Source organism: Bactrocera tryoni, chromosome 5, assembly GCF_016617805.1.
Source record: "Bactrocera tryoni isolate S06 chromosome 5, CSIRO_BtryS06_freeze2, whole genome shotgun sequence".
Taxonomy (NCBI): Eukaryota; Metazoa; Arthropoda; class Insecta; order Diptera; family Tephritidae; genus Bactrocera; species Bactrocera tryoni.
In genome coordinates, this window is record NC_052503.1 from 3,837,338 (window position 1) to 3,845,817 (window position 8,480).

Consider the following 8,480-nt stretch of genomic DNA (forward strand, 5'->3'; position numbering starts at 1 on the left):
TTGCTTTGCTAAACCGTGATTTCTACCCACAAGCCAAATGTACCGATATTCTTATCAGTGTTGCTAGCAGGTGTTCGCCTCTTTAAACTTGTATGTAAGCGAACATGCTGCAACTGCATCTTCTTCTAACGAAGAACCGCAAGTTTTCAGAACAAGTTTGCTGGTCCTTGTGATCAGATGCGCTGCGCTCGCTTGGAGTTGAAGCGAAAAGCAAAGGAAAACTCTAGCAAAATGTATAAGCCAAAGCCTTTCACAAAGCTTTTCAGCTTACTAGCAGGAGCACAATTGCTGCTTATAGGTAAACATAAAATATTTTATTTTATTTATTTATTTATTTATAATAAAGGTTTTGAATAAAAGCTAAAAAAATATTTTACAGCAGTTATTGTGCGCTTAGCAATCGCTTGCCACGAGGATCAGCCGTGTTTAACACCACGAAACCGGCTTGGCAACTATGTAACACACGCTAATTACCTCAAGTTGACCAAGGAGTTGCAAGATTTATGTTTGGGTGTGTGCGGTTACAATAGAACAACACAATTTCTATGTTGCCCCTCGCTAGATGAGCCCTCAGACAAAAGAATATCGCAAACTCGTAAGTGACATAAGTGAATGTGTGAATAAAAAGTGCAAACGTTGTAATAAAAATACCATATTTATATGTTTGTCTGTTTAAATTGGATTATTCGACCTTCTGATCGCAGAATGTGAACGAGATCACCGCAAATTCTCCTTCATATTTATAACGAATGGCAAACCTGCGAGGGAAAATGAATTTCCGTTTATGGTGAGTATGTAGCTTTCATACCCACATACATTTTAAAAAATTTTAAAAGAAAAATTTGTGTTAAAAAATCGTTCACAGGCCGCCATAGGTTGGCGCTCTACCTTTGGCAGCAGTGACATAACATACAGATGTGGTGGCGCTTTGATCACCAGTCGGCACTTGCTAACAGCGGCGCATTGCCTTTACCATTCGGAGTATGTATGAATATGTATATAGCGGCACATTAAAAACTATCTTTTTAATTTCGCATTTGCACATTCAGTGAACCACCAATTGTGGTGCGCCCAGGTGGTTTCGATTTAGATGATACCGAGGCGAGGGACATTGAAATCGATCAAATCCACATGCATCCAGGTTATCAGTATCCGGGTGTTTACAACGACATTGCAATTCTACTGTTGAAAGAGGAATATTAGTAAGTAGAATAACTTTCTGAATTGCGAAGGCAGTCGAATTTTGGGAAGTGCCTTTGGCGACCTTGAGTTTCAATACTGTTTAGCCAAAAATTTTGGTTCTGTTTCATATGCAGACACTAGACCATTAAATTTTAGATTTTTTTTCGCAGTACTAAAGTTTAATTTGGTTGCAGTGCCGGCAGATCCGTTAACTCTGGACCAGCATGTTTGTGGGCAAAGCCATTACAGGCGGCAAATGTTACGGCTATCGGTTATGGTAATACACAATTCGGTGAGTTAGAAATATGAAAATATTTAGAAATCATTTTTCAAGCGATCTTTAGAGGGGCTTAATTTCGTGAAAGGAAGATTAAAGCCGAGGAAAAAATTATGAAACGAAAAAATTATACTCAACATTTGGTGAATTTCTTAAATGTAATTAATAATATTGGTTTTTGTCTTACTTTCCGCATATTCAGCCGGTTTATCATCGTCAAAATTAATGAAGGCCGAGCTGAGTATTCTACCAAATCAAAAATGCGCCGAATATTATGAGGAAGATGGCATTATATTCTCGCAATTGTGTGCAAATGACCCGGTAAAAAGGGGTGATACGTGCCAGGTGAGTTGAAACTCTGCCAAAGAGGTGATGATTTTAAAAATTTCACCTCAGTTGTCTTTCATTTTCGAGAATAATTTCATCAAATTTTCTTCCAATATATTGTTGCATATTTTTTATTATTTGATGTTATAGTATTTAATTATTAAAATACATCGTTCACACAGGGTGACTCTGGCGGCCCTATTATAATGTACCGTAATATTGGCACGAATTATTTTAATGTGCCCTACATAGTTGGTATCACCTCTTTCGGCATTGGTTGCGGCACTGGAGCACCAGGAGTTTACACGCGGGTCGCCAGCTATATTGACTGGATTGAGAAAGTTGTCTACTATTAAACGTGTCTCATTTTGATATTGTAAGAGAATAAATATTGCGTTTTAAATTGTACGAAAACATTGTCATTATATAGAAATGAATATATATGGGAAAATAAATATTTAAACATAGAAATAAAATGGCAACGTATAATTGTTACCTATTCTCCTAAATGTAGGCTAATGAACTGCAACCAGAAGAAAATGTCAGAGTCTATATAAAATATACAAAATGTATATATGTGACCTGGTCTACGAAAAGGGGGCTTAGGTGTCAAAAAAAGGAGAACAATTAATGAGATAACGAGAAACTGACGAATATTTTTAACAGCTTTTCCCAGAAAACTAGTTTTCGCACGTTAGCCCTCTTTTCGTAGACCAGGTCACATATATGAATATTCAGCATGACAAGCTGACTCGATTTATACATGTCCGTCGGTTCTGCAGTCTTTATAGTCCCTCATTTTTGAAATAACAATCTGAAATTTTGCACACGTCTTTTTCTCCCAAAAAACTTCTCACTTGCCGAAACCGCCGATATCAAACCACTATAGCATATAACTGAAATGCAATCTGAGCAATCGCATTCAAGTGTTTGTTTGGAAAACTTTTTTAGTTGACGAGATATCTTCAAAAAAAATTTGCATGGATTATTGTCTAAGGCAAAGGTGTAATCTCCAAATAAATTGTTCAGATCGGAAATCTTCTGCATATAGCTGTCATACAAACAGAACAATCAAAGTCAAGTTCTTTTAAAGACTATTTTGTGTTTGTATAGGGTATTACAGACTCGGTGCAACCAAGATTCATGTTTATTTCTTGTATTTTGTTTTTTCCAAAATAATTTTGTAACCAAACTCTTTTGTTTGCTAAAGATATTTATATGGGACTCTTGGTGTTTTCTTCAAAGTAAACTTCAACGCAACCAATTATACTAATTTTATTGCCAATAGTAATTTTTATTTAAGTATTGTTTTATTCTTAGACCCTAAATGTAGGCAAAGTTTAAATTCAAGTATCAATGATTTATATAAAAACGTTTCCTTCACTTAAAACAAATTCAATCTTCCGAAAGTTTTTGGAAAATAAATTGAGGTATGAAAGCACGTTGTCATTTTCCTGGCCTGAGATTTTCATATAATTAATGAGAGTTTTTAGCATGATCTCACTAAATTTTCACCAAAATATAACTAAGGACAATTTTACACAAAATTTAACTCCAACTCAAATGCGCGTACATTTTTCGCCACTTTAGTAGACACTAGTTATTAACCTCAAGTTGTGGTCGCTAGTAGACACAAATTCTTGGAAAGTCGCCATTACTGCATTTAACTTGCTTTAAAAGCCAGAACAAGTTTAGTCATCCTTGTGTACGCTAACCGCCTGGCATACTGGGAAAAATCCGCTTAAAAATGCAGATTTTATATTTCACCGGCAATATTGCTTTACTTGTCGTGCACTTTTCAAGTTTGGGTAATTAGAAAATTTATATTAAAGCTTTATTCTGCAAATCCATCAGTAACGCATAATTCTTGTGACCCCACAGTGATGGGCTGTTATGTGCATCAAAGCTGTCTAACCACACGAAACCGGCTTGGATCCTATGTGACGCGCGATGTGTATCGTCAGATGGCGAAGGAATCACAAGACATATGTTTGGGTGCCTGTAATTACAACAAAAGTACACAACTCATTTGTTGTGCATATCGGGATGTGCCGGCGGACAAAAGAATACCGCAAATTCGTGAGTATTATAAGGGCAATATTTCTGTAAAAATATTGTTATTTCTTCTGTTTGTGCTTGCAAATGTATAATTGAAGATGCTGATTGCAATTTTTATCTCTATAAACCCTAGAATGTGGCATAGATCACACGAGATATCAGCTAATAGTGCGTGGCAAACTGGCAGAGAGAAATGAATTCCCTTTTATGGTGAGTGAATTAATGTTGTGGTTGAAAATGTTGTTGCATTGCACATACTTTTTATTTGCAATTGTATTATTTAATTATTTAGCGTTTGCATAATTATTTTATGTCTTATTTTATTTACAGGGCGCCATTGGTTGGCGTGACTTGTTTACGGTCAACAGGGTAATCTACAAATGTGGCGGCGCTTTAATCGATCGAAGACATTTGCTGACAGCTGCGCACTGTCTTTTTCATTCAAAGTATTCAAAGTATGTATAACATACATATGTACATACTTGGGTTAAAAAACTAACCGGTCGAAATCATGGTTTAAACTGAACTTATTCTAACCGAAAATATTAATAAAATATTTCACAATGCACATTTTTGTGGAGCATAAAATTCCTTAAACAATCTACCTCAGTGGGGTTAGTTTTAATACCAAAATTCGTATATATAAAAGCTTTAAAAGTGAAAAATTTTTAATTCTACGAAAAAGCCGGAGGTTCATCTAATCCATGAATTCGAAAGATTAGCTTTTGGGTAATCCTAATACGTACTGTCCATACTACTACTAAAATCTTTTCCGAAATCTCAGTGAGCCCCTTATTGTGGTGCGTCCTGGCGGTTTCAACCTAAGCGATACGCATGCAAAGGATTTCGAAATCGATGAAATTTACATACATACTGGCCATGAATATCCGAGCGCCTACAACGATATTGCAATTATACGCTTGAAGGAGCCATATTAGTAAAAATTTCCTCAAATACTTTTAACTTTAACAAAACTATTGCCTCACTTAATAATTATGTTTTATAAAGCAGTGTTGCTGCTGCAAAATTAAGTGAAGATAGTTGTTGGTAGATAATTTCAAATTCAAATTTCATTTATTGAGACCAAAAAGAAACAAAAATACAAATTATTTACAAAAGTAGAAAGTTATAACTTAAGACTATACATATTTTATCTTAAACAAACGTTTCCGAAAACAGATCTTAGTCTAAAGGAAAAAAAGAAAAAATTGCAATAAATGCTTGCTCCCGATATTTTTAAATGTATTCTGAGGGCTACGACTCAGTCGTAAAACTAACTTAAAACTTAAAACTAATTAAAAAAGAAATCAATGGTTTGTCACAATTCCGAACATGGTCGAAAAACCTTAATATTGCTCTTATTGCATATTTATTAAAAGGGAGTACTTTAGAATTTGAGTAGATATATTTATTTGAGTATCTCTTTTTAAAGTGAATGAAGTTTTTGTAGTTGAGGCATGAAAACGGTTATTACATTTTTTCACCATGTCGTTAGCATGAAAATTGAATTTAAATAAGTTGGTGAAGGTTACTCCAAGATATTTCATTTGATTGTAATAATTACTTTTCTAGTTGTGAAATTTAAAGTATTAAGTATATACTTACGTAGTTTGTATGTATATTTTCACATGCTCAGCCGGTTTAGCATCGGACACTTTAATGAAGACGAACCTTACCATTCTGACTAATGAAGCATGTGGTAAATACTACGAGCAAGATGACCATTTGCTTTATCATGGAATTATTCATTCGCAGTTGTGTGCAAACGATACGGTTGGAATGAGCGACACCTGTCAGGTGAGGAAATAAACTTGAAACACGTGCTTTGCTTAATTTTGAAAAAAATACAACGAACACATGAACTCATCAATTTTTATTGCTGAAAAGTTCTTCCATTTAATCGTTGAATATGTTGCAATAAATATTTTCTTCTTAAAACCATAGGGCGACTCTGGCGGACCCATTATAATGTACCGTTACTTTTACGAAATGCCCTACGTGGTTGGCATCACCTCTTTCGGCAATGGTTGTGGTTCTGGTGTGCCTGGGCTGTACACGCGTGTCGCCAGCTATATACACTGGATTGAAAAAATCGTATACTGAGAAAATAAGCAAAGGCTACAAATGATGTAACACAACAATTTTGCAACAAAAACTATAACGTAAAAGTTCAATAAAAACTAACCTAAAAATATCTTCATTTTCGCCGCTTGCATAACAGCACTTTTCTGTGGTTATTTCAAATTTTTTTTTGGTTTTGTGGCACTTAAAGGTTCGTTAAATTTGAAATTTCCGCATAAATAACGGCACGTTTTGCCGCTAACTGTACACACTATCCGCCAAATAGCTTGTGGAGTGATGTCACCGCAAAACAGCTGGAGGCGCAGATAGTTCCAAATAATACATGGATGCGGTGTAACAGAGGTCAAATGTTATGCAAAACATGTGACGCCTGCGCCTGCGCACAACTATGTCACCAGACGCCGCGAAATACACACACACACATTTAGAAACAGTTTTATTGATGAGACTATTACTGCGTAACTATTTCGCAACTGAATTATTAGTATTTCCAAAGAGGAGTGGATTATATACATATGTTTATGTACCATACACATGTTCACGAAGGATAAGTGTATCAGCTGTGACGCGGTCGCATCAACGCCTGTTCGCAACATGAGTGGCCGCTGATAAGGTGTGCATTGTGTCGTCGCCACCTTAGTCATTCTACGGAAAATGTGCAAAACACTTTCGCTTTGTTGTTGTTGCAGCAGGCTATCATTCACCGAATTAACATAATCGTGATACTGCAGACACGCCGCGTCTATAAAATGGAATATAAATTGAGAGGAAAACACATACACACTTACATAGTACATACATACATACCTACATGCAAGCATATGTGCCAGCTTGGCAGAAGGTGTTGCAAAGAAAGTGAATTGCACGTCGGCGCCACCTAAAATCAGTGCTCACACACAAGCGCGCATGCTCTTACATATATCTGTGTGTGCTGCCTCGGTCGCGGTCAAATAAATAGCAAATTTTACTGCCGACGGGCATATTATACCGACTATGTGCGGCATGTGCCACCCTAATACATATGCATGAAATTCGTTGCCTAAATCCAATCGCTGCAAATTTTCGTGATTGCTGTCATATGAACTGTGCATTTCTGCTTCTTCTTCTTCACTTCAGCCACGCTTTCAATGCTAAATTTGTTTTTTATACTTTCATATTGCACCTTTGTTGTTGTTCTTGTTAATTTGTCAATAAAAATGCTTCAATTAGGTTTTTATAAAATTTTTTTGGTTTTGTATATATTTTTATGTTCTAAATAAATAAGAAATTATATTAGTTTAGTTGATTTTCTTATCGTTTTTGTTGTTTTATATTGCTGCTAAGCTTGAGTGTTGTTTAGTTTACCATTTTCACCGGCCTATTTCAATTGTAAATTTAATGTCGTGTGTTTGGGGCAAATATTCTTGCGACAGCAGTGTTATATTTTATGCTCTATTAAAGGTGCATTGTAGTGGAAGTAAGCGATATCGAAATGGTCGAGCAACTTCATATAATCTATATAACTGTACTCAAAATATTCCAAAGTGGTTGAACACTGTTTCCATTTTTTTATTCTGACCAATACTGTGATTTCCGCGTGCCTTTAGAATTGCAATTGAATTTGTGAAATTAATTGTTAAATAACCGAAACATCTGGCAATCCCGGAATGCATATTTCAAAAACAAAATAAAACTTGTTTTCTGTACAGTAAGGCGCTTGCTTATACGTTATTGTCAGTTGGGAGCTGAAATTTCATTGAAATTTTAATCACTCTTTGTTTGGATCAGTTTAATTCCGACTGCAGACCTGAAACTATTAGTTACTTGAAGTCGAGAAATTGAAAACCTTCTTCGCAAATTGTTAGCAGCATTCAAGGAGACTTTAGACAAAAACAACAAATACTATATAATCCAATACGTAGGATACCGAGGAAGAAGGCCAGAAACATCTAGAAAAAAGCAGAAGGTCGCACTATTACTATTGATTAAACACTATTCAAAATGTTCTCCAATGTATGGAAGCCTCTTTAGATAAGAGCGCCATAAACTTGCATGAGACATTGTTAGCTCTTATATACTCGTGGCATATTTAAGGGGGTATTACCACGTACTAAATGTACCATTTTCAGTTGATTATACCACTCTATTGATTTATACCAGTTGTTTGTTCGATATGCGATTTTCCAAACTTTGGCAAATATTTATAGCAACAGTAAATTGAAAAACTAAGGCACGTTCCATGACAATCGTTTGTAACCGGAATGGACACGGATTTTTATCAGGCCGAAGCTTGTCTGTTCGATAGCATTCCTCATGGTTATTTGTGGAGTCTTTTTTGACGCTATAACAACAAAAACTAAATCGTTACAGTTACATCTATATTGCTAACAAGGTTCGGATTAAAAAAGGGTCCGTGTCGGTCACATAAACGGTAACAATATGCACAAAATTGACTGGGAATCTGATGTTTGTTACTAAAACAACAACGTCCGAATCAATATCCCCTTGGATACTTCGACATCGGTTGCAGAATTACGCCATGAAATCGTATATTACAACAAATTTTAACCAAAAA

At 35.5% G+C, this 8,480-nt stretch overlaps 2 protein-coding genes across 2 annotated transcripts; both read left to right on the plus strand.

The window, feature by feature from the left end:
- Nucleotides 1–227: 227 nt before the first annotated feature.
- Nucleotides 228–2,142, plus strand: LOC120778800 (serine protease snake-like). The gene is made up of 8 exons (XM_040110803.1): nucleotides 228–298; nucleotides 380–595; nucleotides 705–787; nucleotides 866–981; nucleotides 1,050–1,202; nucleotides 1,377–1,474; nucleotides 1,662–1,804; nucleotides 1,969–2,142. The coding sequence occupies exons 1-8, from the start codon at nucleotides 232–234 to the stop codon at nucleotides 2,140–2,142; spliced, it is 1,050 nt and encodes a 349-aa protein (XP_039966737.1). The 5' UTR covers nucleotides 228–231.
- A 1,593-nt stretch (nucleotides 2,143–3,735) lies between these two features.
- LOC120776905 (serine protease snake-like) lies at nucleotides 3,736–5,947 on the plus strand. The gene is made up of 7 exons (XM_040107976.1): nucleotides 3,736–3,865; nucleotides 3,978–4,054; nucleotides 4,175–4,290; nucleotides 4,629–4,781; nucleotides 4,853–4,856; nucleotides 5,444–5,641; nucleotides 5,789–5,947. Exons 1-7 carry the CDS (start codon nucleotides 3,751–3,753, stop codon nucleotides 5,945–5,947), a joined length of 822 nt encoding a protein of 273 aa, XP_039963910.1. The 5' UTR covers nucleotides 3,736–3,750.
- The last annotated feature ends 2,533 nt before the right edge of the window (nucleotides 5,948–8,480 follow it).